The sequence below is a fragment of the Leuresthes tenuis genome, unplaced genomic scaffold (genome assembly GCF_036924035.1).
Source record: "Leuresthes tenuis unplaced genomic scaffold, fLeuTen1.0.hap1 SCAF_1, whole genome shotgun sequence".
Classification (NCBI taxonomy): Eukaryota; Metazoa; Chordata; class Actinopteri; order Atheriniformes; family Atherinopsidae; genus Leuresthes; species Leuresthes tenuis.
In genome coordinates this window covers 40,585,919-40,603,544 of record NW_027325355.1, presented here as the reverse complement: position 1 = coordinate 40,603,544, position 17,626 = coordinate 40,585,919, and the positions used below count along the sequence as shown (strand labels likewise).

The window sequence follows — 17,626 nt, the reverse complement described above, 5'->3', positions numbered from 1 at the left end:
TGATATCAGAGTGAATGACCATCATTTCATTACGCATTGTGATATCACGGGTCGGAAGTGTAGTCTCACAACGGTTTTCCCAGAAGTAAAATTTTGATCCGTTTTAATCTCTATGTGGATGTTTTCAATATGCCTCTTTGCTACAGGTAGATAGTTGACCGGGTTAAAAGTATGTTTAATTATATCGCCAAACTTACCCTCTACTCTAACTGTTCACAAGAGCGGAGCATAAGCATCGCCGACTATCTGAGGAGCAACCACATTGCTGTAACAGTAAAGCTGGTATAAACTTGCTTTTAAATCCATCGGGTAAGGGGCACTCCTTTTATCAAATATGATCCATTTGCCAGGCTTCACACCAAGCAGGTGGTACTGGGCCCCTGACTGATACACGAGTCTATTTTCCACCGTGTCCACGACTAAATAAATATCAGAACCTATTTTTCTAAGGTGACCCTCAATCTCGGCTTTGAACTGATTCAAATCCTTGAAATTTCCGCATCCTATATTCTGGCGGTAGAACTTTTCCTGCCCCGCTTTCCTCCATTAAAAAAAAGCCTGGTCCCTAGGGGCATTATGCCATGTGTACGGATAAGAAATCTCCGTCAAGGCAACCTGCCACGAACCTTCCAAATCGATATGCTGGGCTAAATCCACACGGAAACTGGAACTGGTATTATTCTTAAAGACGTTGAGACTAGCGTTGGAGGGCAGGGTGATATAAAACCCCTTATCCTCTACCGTTTGGTTCATGGTGTAATGTAGAGGACTAGGAGTAGTGAAGGTTCTTTTATACCCCGTGAAGGTCACTGGCTCTGACCCAGCTGTTGAATTTCTCAGACCAGTTTTTCCAACGGACAAAAACCTGTTTTTCACCCCTGATGCTGCGTCGTTTTAATATCTTCTCCACTTGATACATCTTGTCTTTATTCAGTTTAACTTTTTGAAGTTCCTCCGCATAAAAGGAACCTTCAATAGCTTCTCCATCAAAATCTTTGAGTTTGTACACAGGGGGAGATCGTGCAAGCTGCTCGGTCACTGTAAACACTTCATCTGTAAAACTTTGTTCATATTTCTTGTCAGACACGCCTCGCAGTTTAGATATTCTTACAAGATCTCCTTTTTTAAACTTTATCCTTGAGTCCTTGCAGCGTCGATCGCGTGCAGAGCCGTACAGGTTCTGAAAAACCTTAAAGGTGTTTTCTAGAGTCACCTCTACAGGCTTCATTTTGATGCTCGTGTGGTAACTGTGGTTGTAACTTTCCACGAGATCCTGCAGAAAGTCGAGGTATCAACGCGTGTTATTAGCAGTAAAATATCTCCACATCCTGGTTTTTAACGTGCGGTTAAACCTCTCAATCACAGACGCCTTTACCTCACTCGGCGTTGCAAAATGCACAACTCCGTGGTTCTCTAATAATGCCTTAAAAAATGTTTTGTTAAAAAATTCTTTCCCCGCATCAGTTTGAAGATTTTTAGGGGTCTCGCTTTCTCTAAAAACAGATTCAAAAGCCTTTACCACCTCTGCGGCTGTTTTTCTCTTCATAGTGCGAACGTAAGCCTTTTTGGAAAACACGTCAATGACTGTTAATAGATAATTATAGCCGTCATTGTACTCAGCCAGGGCTTGCATGTCACAGAGATCTGCTTGGAATTGTTTTAAGGGGCTGGTGACAAAGACTCTGTTTCTCGGAAAATGTATTCTTGCAGGTTTATGTAGAGTATATGCATCTTGCTCTGATAAGAAGTTTTGCTCTTTTTCACATGCGACTTTCTTACCCGTTTTGTCCTGTACAGCTTTACGCAACCTCTCTACTCCCCCAAAACTATCAGGGTGGATAGGATCGTAGAAAACCTTTTTCATTAATCTAGTTTCAGCCATCTTACCTTATACAAACTCTGGCTTGTAATGACAGAAAACACAAAACGCAAGTATATTTCAACCTTTTATTTTTTCTCTAATGTGTGATTATACATACACATACATGTGATCACGAAAAGCAGGATTGCTAGTAATATAGGATTTAAGAAAAGTTAAATGTTATAACAACATCACATGATTACAATATTAGTCTAAACACATCCAGCTGATGGAAAGAAGGAATGTTACACCCTTCTTTTAACCCTCCCAAAACTTTGTCATGGTTTGAAGCTGCTGCACTTTCTTTACATCTTCTCCAATCAACTGCTCGTACATATCGTGTATAGAAGTGTTGATTTGTTTCACCAGAGTTAATTCGTACAAGTAAGCTTCTGCCACAGCCCTGACTCTGCCATCATCCTCACAAATGTTAGGCACAATTAGAAGATGTTGAATAGAAGCAATGAATCGTTAATTGTAAAGTTTCCGCATCAGAGTGTAGTAATGGCCATGAAAAAAGTCATCCTCGAGCACATCCTTGCACTGATGTTGGCGTAAACTAGGGTGATCAACACTACACCCGTAGCAAGATTCAATCATACAATTTTTGATGGTCTCATTCAAGAGGTGTATCACTGCAGTTTTCACAACTTTGATAAAGCCTGAGGGGACCCATCCATCAAATTCGTCCTCACCCTCTCCTCCCGCATCCTCTCCTCCGCCATCCTGAGTGTCTGCAGGGAGCCCCTGGCCTGGTGGAAGCTGAGAGTCCTCCATTTCGTTTCACTCAGCTTCCTCCGCTGTTACAGGCACGTCGGATCCTATCCGGTAGAGTGTTAAACAGCAGTCATCAGGCGCTGAAGGTGAGAACTCAATCTTGAGAGAAGAAGAGGAGGAGGAGGAGAAGAAACACTCAGGCGAAGTCGTTGGTGAAGGGGGGTGATACGGCTCCCGGTAGTATTTGTCGCTGTCTGGTGATCCAAACTGCGTCGATGTGGATGACGCAGAGGGGCTCTGTGTATGCATCAATAGCGGCGGAGAAGTATTCTCCAGATCGCAGTCAGTGATCTCCTCGCACGACGTCTTCTGGACGCTAGTTCCCATCTTGCTCCTCGTGTTGATATATGTATGACCTGTGCTGGAGTGTGTCCTTATAAACCTGTAGGGGGTGTGGTTATCGCCTGGGGGGTGGAGGTTGAGGAGGAGGGTGCTCAGTGGAGGGAGGTCTACACAGCCAGGGTTTCCTTGACTGCTAGAATCTCACCCCAGTTCTGGCAACTGCGGAAAAGCATGGAAACTCGATCCGCTATATCATTCATCTTCTCCACCCATGCTGCATGAGATATTGCTAACAGCGTCCTAAACACACCACAGTCAGAGTTATAACACTCAAGAACAAAAAGATCCCCCTCTTCATTCTCATTAGATTTCCGGTGGCTTGCACGAAAGAACCAACGGTCTGTAACGCCTGTTTTCGATTGCCACACAGCAGTGAAAACCATCCTTGTTTTGGCCAGCTCAGCATCATCCAGAGGACTCTTCAGTCTCGGACTCTCCAGTCTCGGACGTTTGGCTGCAGACGCTGCTGGGATTTCTTCGGGTTCTTCTTTCACTGTTAACACCTCCTCAGCCGAGCCCTTACCTCCTCCTATATGACGCGGTATCGCTAGTTTCAACACTCCCCAGTCGTTGGAAGTTAGCATACCCACAGTGGTCAGAGGTCCCGGCTTCTCACCATCCTCTTCAAGCTGATACAGACAGAGGTTACCTGTTTCATACATGAACACATAGCCCCATCTTCCCCGCAGTCCATAAGGCTCCAGTGACCATTCTTCTTGTAGAGACACGGGCGCCGGTTGCTGTGTTCTGCACAGAAACACCATCCTTTTCTTGGGAGCATTTGGTATCAAGGGCTGATCTTCATATATCGTTACCGGAGTCTCACAAATGAGAGACCGCAGAGCACACGCTTCTTGTCCTGGTCATCTTGAATCAGCTATCTTTCACGCCAAAGTCGTTCTCTACACACGGACTGTCTCAGGGTTTTTATCCTTTACTCGAAACCCCTCCCCTGTCCACCCATTGGCCTTCAAACCTGGGGTCGAACAATAGCCAATAGATTGATTGATCGATAAGAGGTCAAAAGTCATATGCCCAGATGTCAGCAAACGGATGCCAAACAAAGGTCACCTGTCATATTACTTTGATCGATCAATAAGAGGTCAAAGGTCACCTGTCAAGCTAGTTTGATCGAAGGGAGCCTTTATTACTCTCTTGCAGCATTTTGGATCAGCTGGAGGCTTTTCAGAGAATATGTGGGACAGCCCAATAATAAAGAATTACAGTAGTCCAACCTTGAAGTAACAAATGCATGAAGGTCTTTTTCTGCATCACTCTGAGACAGGATGTTCCTGATTTAACAATATTACGAAGGTTAAAGAAGGCAGTCCTAGAAATCAGTTTTATGTACCAGTCAAAAGAGAGATCCTGGTCAATGTTGAATCTTTGTTAAACTTTAAATTCTTAACAAAATTGACTTAATCAGCTCTCTTGGAGGATGTTCATTCAGTTTCAGATATGACTCAAAGATCTTTCATTGGACAGTTCTTGTCTTGTAAAACACTTTGATAATGATTGGAGGACTTGCTGGTTAAACATGTTGCGTTTGGTTTGAATGGGTTAACGGAGAACTGTGCATGTCTGAAAGTTAGAAAGCTCAAAAGCTTAATTAAGAGTAGGCAAATTCAAATGGTATTAAATGGTATTTTCATTGTGTATTTTTCCATGTGAGGCCTTGTTTTTTTTCAGTTGCGTGAGCATGCATCCTAAACAGTTATTTTAATGGTGTATAATAGTGTCTGATCATAGTCTGATCATCTCATCCTGGTGGTGAGCCTGGAGAACTGCATTATTCTCCTGACGCCTATCTTTAGTCATGGAAATCTTCATATTGATAAATCCAACTCTATTAAAGAGGGGTTGAGAAGGTGTCACCATGATGTCATTGATCCTGACAGATACATGAATAATTATTGATGAATACTGGAGTTAAAAACAAGCTTTCACTTGGAGAAATTGTTATAAACTTAATTCTATAAATACTAAAGTGACAAAGCAGAGAAGTTTCTAACTTAAACTGGTCACTGATGAGATAAAAGGCTCAGTGGAAAACAACCTGCAGAGATGCTCAGGTTGCAGATATCAATTTGTTCTTAATGGTTCTCAGGACAAAAAGAACAGTTGACAGCCATTGAAAACCTTCTTTAATGCAACAGATGGGGTGTGTGCGTTTCTGTGTGTGCTGTGGCTTTTTCATCTCACAGTGACACTTCCAACATCGACTGGTTGGAGAATTATTTCCCCTCACAGACGTGATGCTCTGCTGCAGCCAAGCCTGAATGAGAGTGAGCTATGTTGGTCAAACTGCTTCAAAACAACTCCTGCAGCAAACAGATGACACTGGCAGCTCAGCTGAGGATGTGTTGGGGTTCTCTGCAGAGTCTGAGGTTTGAACAACACCCGTGGTCCAGCTGTGAGATCTGAGAAAGGTTTCTGTTCAAACATGAGATGAATGTTCACAGTATTAGATTCAAGTACAACCAAAAAAGAAACCAGTGTCAGATCTTTTCTTACATTTGATTAATCTTTTTATCTTTGACTGAAACTCAGAGCTGTCCTGTTGATTGCCAGCTGAGAAATCACTTTTCTGAAGATGATTGAAAGCTGAACATCTTTTTTTGGTTAATATTTCCATTAACATTGCTGTTAACATGAAAAATTATTTTGAGATTAAGAAGGAAATTATGGAAATGATATCTTGTAATGTCATGGGGTCGCTCCAGAACCAAAAGCTGCAACTTTGGGACCCTCATCCTCAATATGATCTGATGGCACTATGTTTTAATAGCACACAACTTTCTGCACTTTTAGCATGTCACTTCTGTGTAATTTAAACCGTGTTGATGTCATTTCACACTGTTAAAATGTAAAAAATGGTCAGTGTTACAGTAGAAGTACAGGGCCAGGTGGCATTTTCCCACACTACATGGCTTGAACTCTTTCTTACTCCTCTGAAGTAGCAATTATGGAAAATTAGGGTCTTGATACTGCAGACTGTGGGGTATTGCTGTAAGTTGTGTTTGTTAAGTCAAACTCCCCTAAATCACAGTATTTTGCTTCAGAGAATGACTAAGGACATGAAAAAAGAATATTCCAACATGTTTCATAAACTATAGTCCAACTATAGTCAAATTTTGCTGTTTTATCAGATCCACAGATATATACATATGTTCTAAATAATGTGCTGTTGAATATTTCCACTCTATTTCACTCAGTTTCACCTCTATCCGCCTCAGTTATTGCATCAGGTCAGCGTGGGGTCTTCAGAGAGCAGCTTTTAGTTTTCCAGTCACATGCCAAGCAGTCGACCTACAACACAGTTAGATTCAGCTACATCTGTTTCTTGGCTGCTTTGCAGAAGTTTGTTGTTGGAGATGAGACAGATGTGCCTGAGATTGTAGGATTGACCCCTAAAGCGCAGGTAAGATCCTCCACCGGGCAGAGCAGCTGCAGTCAGGATGCTTGTTTTGAGAAAAGTGTGATTCAAGTCAGTTTTATTAAAGAGCTTTATGAGTAAGAGAGATTTAACATTCTAAATGGTGAAATGTGATCTCTGCTCGTTCCTAAATACGCTGACGTCCTGATAAGGAATCACAACATTGCAGCCTGTAAGTAACACATGCATGGAGCAGTTTTCCTGCATCACTCTGAGGAAGGATGTTCTTGTATGTGTGTGAAAGACGGACATCCTAGAAATGTGTTTTATGTGTGAGTTACAAGACATATCCTGACCGAAACAACCCCGAGGTGTCCTTAGAGGTGTCATATCAGGAGTCAACGTCATCCAGGCCTCTACGTTCAGGTTTCATCAACATAACTGGATGTTATTAACACCACAACGTGTTGCTATAAATGAATACACCACAGGACAACTTTGTGATGAATCATGGTGTTTATTCACAACAAAGTATACAAAGTTAGTTAATTATCATGTCACATAAAACAAAGTCAGAATAAAAAAGATGAGTGAAAAGCTTAATTTGGGTTGGTGCTGAAACCTCTCCTATGTCATTTTTACATCAGTGTATCTTGTATTGTAATTGGATTGGATCTGTAAATGTGTTGATGATGTGACTGTGGTGAGAACTGTTTAAACACGCGCCACAAACAAGCCATGGCTGACAGGCGATGGTCCGTTCACTCCTGAAGACCCGTGATTCTGCCTTTAAAGCTAGTGACGCAGTAGCATATAGGGAGGCAAGAGGCTAAGAAACAGTATGGGAGGAACTTGGAGAAGCACTTTGAAGACATCAGGGAGACGTCGACCTGTGGCAGAGATTTCAGACAGAAACGGGTTACAAACATCCAGTCAAAACAGCTCAGTGCAACAATCCATCGCTCCCAGAATACCTAAACAGGTTTTATTCCCGGTTTGAGGTCACTAACACCAGGGGTGCACAAAGACTGACAGCACCATCCACTGACCAGGTTCTGAAGCTGTCTGCTGAGAGTGTTGGGAGAAACGTTATGAAGATAAATCCTCGAAAGTCCTCCGGACCAGACAATGTATCAGGCCGTGTCTTTACAGGCATTTTTAACACCTCCCTCTGCCAAGCTGTTGTGCCCACCTGTTTCAGTAGCACCACCGTAGTATCAGTTCCCAAAAATTCAAACCTCCACTGCTTAAATGACTATCGCTCTGTTACCCTTTACACCAGTTTCCATGAAATGCTTTGAATGGCTAGTCAAGAACCACATTACATCCCATCTCCCTATCAGCATGGACCACCTGCAGTTTGCATACAGGGCAAACCTGTCTACGGAGGATGTCATATCCACCCTGCTCCACGTCACCCTTACTCCTCTAGAAGACGAGAACACACATGCCAGGATCCTGCTGGTCGATTTTAGCTCTGCATTTAACACCATCTTGCTACAGCAGCTGGTGGAGAAACTCCAGCTGCAAGGAGTGGGCACTAGCACCAGCAACTGGGTCCTGGACTTCCTTACAGAAGGAACACAGACAAATCGGCAGCAGAGCATCCGACACCATTACAGTGAGTATTGGATCCCTACAACAATGTGTCTTAAGATGATTACTATTTACCCTTAATTCGACACTTAAGGGGAAAATTAAGGGGAAATCAACTTATTGTGCAACTGTTTGTCCACTGATTGATTGTTTTTTGTGACACTTCTTGATGTGAAAACTTTTTAGACAAGAAATCAGCTTTGCCTGACACTTACTATTGTATCTGTGTAACTTTTATTCTATTTGTGAAAATGCTAAAGGAGAGATTTCCCTGTTTTTGTTTTGTACAAAGACCACATTCGTCTAGGTACAGATCAGAAACCACTGAACCCAGACTTCTCAAATCTGAACTAGATTATCATAGAGAGGCTAAACATTCATTATAACCCAGCCTCGGATTTGTTAAACGTTTATTCTATTTGTGAAAATGCAAAAAAACGTGCATTATATTGTTTTTTCAGCATGTAGACCACATTGGACAATGTCCAGATCAAAAACCACTGTACCTAGACTTCTCAAATCTGGACTGGATTGATGTACAGACCCTGAAGATACAGAAAAAGTCTCAGATTTGTGAAACCATTTTTCTATTTGTGAAAATGCAATAAAGACACATTTCACACTTTCGAAATGTACTGCACTTCTTTGAATTAATTTTAACTTGAGAAATAGTATTTAGTTTTTATGTACACATAAGAATGACAAAGTGAATCTGAATCTAAATGAGGGTACATTCACCTGAAATAGTTTTAAACTATCAGTATTACACAGGCACTAAATGAATGAAAAGTATTGTAATAAAATCTATAATCATAGATAGATCATAAATAGATAGATAGACATGAGTGAAAGAGACATACATGTGCAGACTGAACTATCTGTTCAACAGTGATTCTCTGACAGGAGGACACGCTTTATACTCAGAACAGAGACACTGAGGAACCAGGTGGCCAGAACCTGAACCCAAATCCAGGATGCAGAGGTTCTTCAGTGAATGTGGCGTTGAAGGTGTGGAGGTGGATCAGTGTGTCAGAGGAGACTCTGTAGAAGGACAGAGTGCCAGCAGGACAGTCCACATACACTGCTGCTCTGTTAGAGACGGAGGAGGAGGAGATCGGTGTTTCTTTCTTATTGTGCCAGACAGTGTAACCTCCATCAGAGCAGCTCAGATTCCAGGACTGATCATTCCATCCAAACACACAGTCACTGCCTCCTCTCTTTCTGGTTCTGATTCCTCTGTAACTCACTGATATATAAACTCCTCCTCTCCTCTTGACCTCCCAATAACAGCGACCAGTCAGAACATTTCTACACAGCAGCTGAGGATAGACATCGAATCTGTCTGAATGATCAGGATATGACTGATCCTCCTCTACACGTGTCACCTTCCTGTTGTTGTCAGGCAGTTTCAGTTCTCTGTTCACTGTGTTTGTGTCAATTGTGAGTTGACAGGAATCTGATGGAGAGAACAAACACAATCCAGTTGCAGTTATTGATCTATCATCTGTTCACAATGAGTGATGTGACGGTGTGAAGATGGTTGGATGTCATGAATCAGATGAAGAACACACTTACACTTCCTCAGACCTGGTATCAACCATCGTTCTCCAGCAGGCTCCACCCTGAAAGGAGGGGGGGCAGAGCAGCATAGTCTCTTTCAGTATGCAAACATTGACATTACATGGCTCTCACACACATTGTTCTACACTGAGAAAGGAACAGGAAAACATCTGGACAGATAACACTAAGTGTAGCTACTCTAAAGCTCTCTTGTGTGCTTGTGCTCAAGTATAGTTAGAGAAGAATATCAGGAATTATTAGTGACTTACGCTTCCTCTTCTGATAGAGCTAAGCTAACAGGCTAAACATGTCAGTGACCCATTTTTGCTCTGAGATTAAACTCATCTGATACAGGGTTTAAGGACAAAACGACAAATGTAAAATGATTTGTTGAGTAAATTCTGACCTATGAACAGCGTTCACTGTTGTCCCTGGACACAAATATCTGCTGTTTATGTTCAATCAGTGTTAAGTTATGTTCAGAGGAAAAAAGCTCCTGTGTTAATAACACTCATTTTCAGCCTCCCCATACCTGAGTTTGTGTGGATCCTTCAGTGCAGCCATCAGAAGCTTCACTCCTGAATCTCCTGGATGGTTGTAGCTCAGGTCCAGCTCTCTCAGATGGGAGGGGTTGGAGGTCACAGCTTCAGCCAGAGAAGCACAGCCTTCCTCTGTGATCACAGCCTGACAGGCTGCAGACACACAGAACAACACAGAAACTCTGAAAGAACTGCTCCGAAACTGAAGCCGATTGTCATCAAATGTTCAGAGAAACTAGAACTCTGGGAGTACTGCTGCTGGTCAGTGAATCAGTGAATCAGTTTGTGACCAATTTTACATTTTCAAGCTTCAGCAGAGACTGTAATTCATTAACATATAACTTAAAGGTGCGTTTAAAACTGGGCTCAGATCAGGAGGTGACATATTAATTTCTTAATAGGGGAAAGAAAACAATAGCTTATTAAGAAACAGTATTGATAATAAACATGATATATACTCAGATGAACGCTAACAGATAAAAATGATGACTTAATTCTTTGATTGCCTTCACATTTCTGCATTTATTGAAACATTGTCTCCCCCCCCCCCCCGTAATTATTTACTCAAATGTCCTCCTTAAAATTCCTAAATAATTTTCTTTTCTGTTTTGGCCCAAGCACCAAAGGTGGTGCGAAGGCCCTTTGTGTCACGATGCGTGGTGCGAGAAGGGAGGACCCAAATGCGGACTTAAAAAAAAACAAAAAAAACAAAAAAAAAAGATTTATTCACAAAACAAAAAGGACAAGGCAAGAACCAAGGGTGCGCAGAGCCAGTTATCAAAAATCTTGAACTAAGAAAACAAAATAAGACTATGAAACAAAAGACAAGACAAGACTATGGCAAAACGAGTGGCAAAAATCTGACCTGACGAGACGTGGCTAACAAATGTGGCATGAAACATAAAAGGTAAGGTGATTATTTTGCAATGACTGTGAATGAACCTGGAAACTAAATACTGGGGAAGGTGATTGGTGACGAGGTGCAGCTGAGAAACAGAAAATAGGTTACTTGAAGCGAAGTGACAAGGGAAAAAAAAACATGACAAGAAATTAACCTGGAAACATGACAAAAGAAAACTTAAAATGTGACACTTTGTATCTGTAGCATTTATTTTCCTGGCAAACAAATTGAGTTTGGGGGCCTTGGAAATTTAGCTCATGATTCAGGAATGGTGAAAATGTTCATATTTGAACTGTCTCAGAAGTGGGTAGAACTCAGCCCTGCCCACTAACTTCACTGACATGGATGAAATTTGATACATGCATGTCAACCCTACAAAACAGCATCTTGGAACCATCCACAAAATCAAACAGGAAGTCAGCCATTTTGAATTTAAATCTGATTTTTTTCTGCAATTTTGTTCCTTATCAGGACTTGTATCTTAACAAACTCCTACAGGTTTTATCACAACACCCTGAACCTTGGTCAGTATTTACATAAAACTCATGTCACCAAAGGATATTGAAAACTTTTGTCATGGCAGCAGCTTGAATTTTGATGTTTCACCATCTCATAGGATATTATTGGTTTGATCTTTGACTAATGACTCGGACCTCATTCACCACACCAACTTCAAATGGACATCAGATAACAAATACTTCATTTAGAAAACTGACTTTTCGCTGGAAGGTGTGGCGAGTTTCAATATGTGATATTAAAAATCACTGCTATAATCATCCAAAAGTCCTCAAATTGATGGGGTTTCATCTCTTTCACCCAAAACAAATGCCCATAACCTACCAACGCCCTGGCCCCGCCCACTGACAACAGGAAGTGATAGGCCTATATGTATGAATAATATATAAGTGAATATATGGAGTGATTAACTCCATATTTATGGATTTTAACAGAAGATGTGCAAGCCTTTCACAAAGCTGATTACTAAAATTGTTTGTTCTCCATCGATACATCCTTCGAGGTATGAGCTCAGGCTCAACACCTTGGTGGCAATGGCCATCATCGCTGCTTTTACCTTTTATATGTTTATTATTCTTTCTCTCATTCTCAGAAGTTCAGCCCCTTCAGACACGAGGACAAAACTTAACAGTAATGTTTGTCCTGCTAAAGTTTACAGTGTCATCCTCTTTAATGTAAGACAGGATGTGGAAGCAAGATTCTCCTATTTCTTATGGGTCGGGATCTCAGGACACTCCATGCATCACATTAAGATTTGCACCATCATCAGTAATACAAGTTGATTTAACCTAACCTGAGAGATTCCAGTTTACAGTTTAGACTCTTCAGTCCAGAAGATAGCTGCTTCACTCCTGAATCCTGCAGGTTGTTGTTACTCAGGTCCAGTTTTGTCAGACTGGAGGACTGGGAGCTGAGAGCTGAGGACAGAGCTGCACAGCTTTTCTCTGAGAGGTTACAGACAATAAGCCTAAAGAGATGATAACAAAACAAGAAAGTCTTCATACACTTCAAAGATAGCACAGTGCTGATGATCAAATCTAACAATCAGGATACTTACAGAGCTTTGTTGGAGGCTTTGACCACTGGCAGCAGCCTCAGAAGAGCCTTTTCTGAAGCAAAGTATTTCTTCAGGTCAAACACGTCCAGATCTTTTCCTGATGACAGTAAGATGAAGACCAGAGCTGACCACTGAGCAGGAGACAGTTTATCTGTGGAGAGACTTCCTGAACTCAGGGACTGTTGGATCTCCTCCACTAGAGAACGATCATTCAGTTCATTCAGACAGTGGAACAGATTGATGCGTCTCTCTGCAGACAGACTCTCACTGATCTTCTTCTTGATGTAATCAACTGTTTCCTGATTGGTCTGTGAGCTACTTCCTGTCTTTGTCAGCAGGCCTTGTAGGAGACTCTGATTGGTCTGCAGTGAAAGACCCAGGAGGAAGCAGAGGAACAGGTCCAGCTGTCCATTTGGACTCTGTAAGGCCTTGTTCACCGCACTCTGGTAGAAGAGTCTCTTTTTGTGTTTCAGACACCTGAGACTTTGATTGTTCTTTCATGAGGTTGACTCCAGACTTGATGAAGGTCAGATGGACATGGAGAGCAGCCAGAAACTCCTGAACACTCAGATGGATGAAGCAGAACACCTTCTCCTGGTACAGCCCTTTTTCCTCTTTAAAGATCTGTGTGAACACTCCTGAGTACACTGAGGCTGATGAGATATCGATGCCACACTCTGTCAGGTCTGATTCATAGAAGATCAGGTTTTCTTTCTGCAGCTGCTCAAAAGCCAGTTTTCCCAGAGACTCAATCATCTTGCTGCTCTCTGGATTCCAGTGTTGATCTGTCTCAGCACTTCCATCATACTTGACCTTCTTTACTTCAGCCTGAACCACCAGAAAGTGGATGTACATCTCAGTCAGGGTCTAGGGGCAGCTCTCCTCCCTCTCTGGTTTTCTACACATCCTCCAGAACTGTAGTAGTGATCCAGCAGAAGACTGGGATGTGGCACATGATGTGGAGGCTTTGTGATGTCTTGATGTGGGAGCTGATCCTGCTGGCCTGCTCCTCATCTCTGAATCTCTTCCTGAAGTACTCCTCCTTCGGTGGGTCAGTGAACCCTCTGGCCTCTGTCACCATGCCAACACAGTGAGGCGGGATCTGATTGGCTGCTGCAGGTCGTGAGGTTATCCACAGGCGAGCAGAGGGAAGCAGGTTCCCCCTGATGAGGTTTGTCAGCAGCACATCCACTGAGGTGGACTCTGTAACATCAGTCAGGGGCTCCTTGTTGTGGAAGTCCAGAGGAAGTCGACACTCATCCAAACCGCTCAAGATGAACACAACCTGGAACTTTACTAAAGAAGTGATGAACAAGTTCCACCAAGCTGAACTTTCTCTTTCAGCACATTCAGCTTTCTGAAAGTGAATGGAAACATGACTGGATGTCCTGGTTGGCTTTGCCTTCAACCCAGACCAGAGTGAACTTCTGTGTGAAGACTTTTTTTCCCCAATACCAGCCACTCCCTTTGTCATCACTGTTCTGATTGGTTCTTTTCTTTTAAGTAAAGCTTGAAAGATGTCTTCTTGTCTGATGGTTGTTTCTGGTCTATTTGGGTTCCTGGATGCTGTTTCAATCTGTCTGACCTCATGTTCATCATTGACCTCTCCAGTCCCTCCCTCTGTGATGAAGGGCTCTATGTAGATCTGATTCAGAGGGGTTGGGTTTCCTGCTTTAGGAATCCCCTCAAACACACACTGGAACTTCTTTAGCCTATATTTCAGTTTACGTTGACACACTGCAGCAAGGGTTTCTGAGTGAACACGGATAAGACTTTTGTCAGCGCTTCATAAAAAATTTTTAAAAAATAAGCTTCATTAAGTATTTGAACATCTGTTGTTGTGCTCCTCCTGCTTCATTCTCCTCAGGAAGTGAACTGTGATCTTCACTAATGCCTCTCTGCTGCTCCTCTGCTCTTCATCCTCATCCTTCCTGTGACTCTCTAAACATTCTGGGTAATCTGGACTCAGAACCTTCTGGATCTTCTTCAGCTCCTCCTTCACAAAAGTGACCATGTTGTCCTCCAGCAGCTGGAACAGAATACTTTATGAATGAGCCAATCAGACTGAAATCATAGAGCCAAACATCAGATCCATGTTGGACACACTGGCAATCCACTGGTCTACAAAGTGCAGCATGGAGATGACAGAATAGATGGAAAGTAGTTGTTGTACATGTACAGACCAGAAATATGGAGTACCACAGCTGTACCGTTTGATGCTGCTGGACAGACTGACCACTCGGAACCTCTGAGCTCTGCTGGTCCACTCTGGGGAGGAATCATGAAGAATTAGTTTGTGGGAGCACCCAAAATGATCATCTGTTAACCTCAGCAAAGCAACTGAAGGTGGGTCCTGGATTTCCATGACTGGATTTCCCATTCTGATTATATTTTGTCTTCTTTTCAGGTTAATTTCTGTCATATTTTTCCCCTGTCACATTAAGTTTCACTGAAGTCACCTGTTTCTGTTCCACAGCTGCATCTTGTCACTAATCACCTCACCTTCCATGTTCACGCCATGTTTACTCACAGTCTTGTCAGGTTTTTGCCTCACAGTTTCATTGTCTTGTCTTGCTTTATTTTTGTTGTCAAGATTTTTGATAATAAGTCTTTTGTTCTTGCTTTGTGCTTTTTTGTTTATAAATTAAGTTACTTTGAAGTTCTGTGTCCTCCCTCTGCACCAATGAACCCTGACAGACTCTAATCAAGCAATCACAATAAATTACTTATCTCACAATGATAAGCGGAACATTTCAAAGGCTTATACTACACAACAGTTTTTTGTTTTTTTTTTAATAGTAAACCTTCATACATTCTAAAGTCACAACCCAGACATACCCATTTGGGACAATTGTAGCACTTATGGCTCAGTTACAGCCCACTTTGGGCCAAACATTCTTTGCTGTCTGGGTCGGCCCTGGGATGTAATCCTATTTTCTTGAGGTACATTGAGTTTCTTTGGTGACTCTTTAACACCTGGATCTATATTCTCATATTCTGTATTAGAAAGAGAGGTGGAATTAACTGATTAAAGGTAAAGCAGCACTTAACTGATTCTATTGAAACAAAGTACCAACACCAGCTCCATAGAAGTTTCACATGTATTGTACCATCATCATCCATCCACCCATATTCTATAACTTAATCCATTCACTGGGGTTCTCTTTCAGCCCACACTGTGTAGCTGTACATTACACACTTCAGGGCTGCAGGAATCTGGTTGGACACTTATAAACAAGTGCAAGGATTACCATTTCTTTGAAAAGCGAAACCTTCTTTCAAAGCTCAAAGTTTCAACTTTGTGGAACTCTGGGACAATGGTTTAAGCAGCAATGTCCCTGTTTTAGCACCAAGAAAGGCCACTGTGCCCCGGACCAGTCAGAAAATGAGTAGGAACTGTAGAAGAAGTTCTGAGGCCCTTTGTTATGCTGATGTTTTAGGCATGAGATGCTATCAGAGGAAAAGAAACAGATCAATACTGCAGAGACAAAATTGAATTTGCAGCGACCAACCTTACAGGAGGTTGATTTCACTCAGGTTGTAAATTATTGTGGCTCAAGCATCTATTACAATGGACAGAGCTGACATCACACCACAGAGATAGACGCCACCAAAGTTCAGTCTGGTCTACTTGCACGGTGGAAACAAAATGGCAACTATGACCACAAGCTAACATTTGCTGCCAGAAAGCATCCCTTCATTAATAATAATAATAATAATAATAATAATAATAATACATTTCATTTATAGGCGCCTTTCTGGACACAGGTTAAAATTACACAGTACAAATTAAATCATAGTGCAAATGAAGTCATAGGGAAAAGGCAAGTTTGAAAAGGTAGATTTTGAGTTTGGATTTGAAGTGTGGGGGTGAAGTAGTGTTCCTGAGGTCCGGTGGAAGACTGTTCCAAAGACGAGGAGCAGAGCGGCTGAATGCTCTGCTCCCCATGGTGGTGACAAGGGCAGGTGGGACAGTCAGGTGGATAGAGGAGGAGGATAGGAGAGTGCGGGAGGGCGTGGCAACATGGAGGAGGTCAGACAGATAGGGAGGGGCGAGACTGTGAATGAACTTAAATGTTAACAGGAGGATTTTGAATTCAATTAGAAATTTTATTGGGAGCCAGTGGAGCTGCTGTAGGACGGGGGTGATGTGGTAGGTGGAAGGGGTTGATGATGCGGAAGTGAAAATATGCAGACTGGGTAATGTTGTTGATATGTGAATGAAAAGATAGGGTACTGCCGAGGATGACACCCAGACTCTTAACTTGTGGGGAGGGGGAGACAGTGGAGTTGTCGATGGTAACTGAGAAACTGTCGGTTTTGGATAGTGTTGATTTGGAACCGATAAGGAAAATCTCAGTTTTATTGCTGTTTAATTTGAGAAAATTGGAAGAGAACCAGGATTTTATGTCGGTTAGGCAGTCTGCAAAGGACAAGGGTGGGAGAGTGGAGGTGGGTTTACCGGAGAGGTAGAGCTGGGTGTCTTTCGCATAGCAATGAAAACTGATGTTGTACTTGTGGAATATGTTGCAGAGGGGAAGGAGGTAAATGATGAAGAGGAGGAGCGAAGTGACGGGAGAAGACTGGGATGTGAAGGATTTGAGTTGAATGAACTGAGTGTGGCCTGAGAGGTAGGATCTAAACCAGTCAAGTGAGTGTGGGTGATGCCGATGGAAAGTAATCTGTTGAGGAAGGTGGGATGACTGATGGTATCGAAGGCCGCACTCAGGTCAAGAAGGATGAATATAGTGAGTAAACCAGAATCAGCTGCCATGAGGAGGTCATTAGTGATTTTAACAAGTGCAGTTTCTGTGCTGTAGAGTGGACGGAAACCAGACTGGAACTGTTAATACAGATTGTTGAGTGATAGGTGGGAGTGGAGTTGAGTAGCGACTGTTTTCTCAAGGATTTTGAAAATGAAGGGCAGATTAGAAATGGGACGGATGTTATTGAAGTTGGTAGGATCGGCACAACGTTTTTTTCAGGATTGGGGTTATGTCAGCGGTTTTGAATGATGAAGGGACAATTCCAGTTGTGAGAGAGGAGTGGATGATGGCAGAAATGAGGGGGGGCAGAGAGGGGAGGCAGGATTTAACCAGAA

The 17,626-nt window shown here is 42.4% G+C and overlaps 1 protein-coding gene and 1 pseudogene across 1 annotated transcript; both read right to left on the bottom strand.

The window, feature by feature from the left end:
* Positions 1–8,801: 8,801 nt before the first annotated feature.
* LOC140290576 (stonustoxin subunit beta-like) lies at positions 8,802–10,270 on the bottom strand. The gene is made up of 3 exons (XM_072379358.1): positions 10,045–10,270; positions 9,528–9,574; positions 8,802–9,408 (listed from the first exon to the last, which is right to left on the bottom strand). The coding sequence occupies exons 1-3, from the start codon at positions 10,074–10,076 to the stop codon at positions 8,873–8,875; spliced, it is 615 nt and encodes a 204-aa protein (XP_072235459.1). The 5' UTR covers positions 10,077–10,270; the 3' UTR covers positions 8,802–8,872.
* Positions 10,271–12,124: 1,854 nt separating this feature from the next.
* LOC140291422 (NLR family CARD domain-containing protein 3-like) overlaps positions 12,125–17,626 on the bottom strand; it is a 46,507-nt pseudogene continuing 41,005 nt past the window's right edge.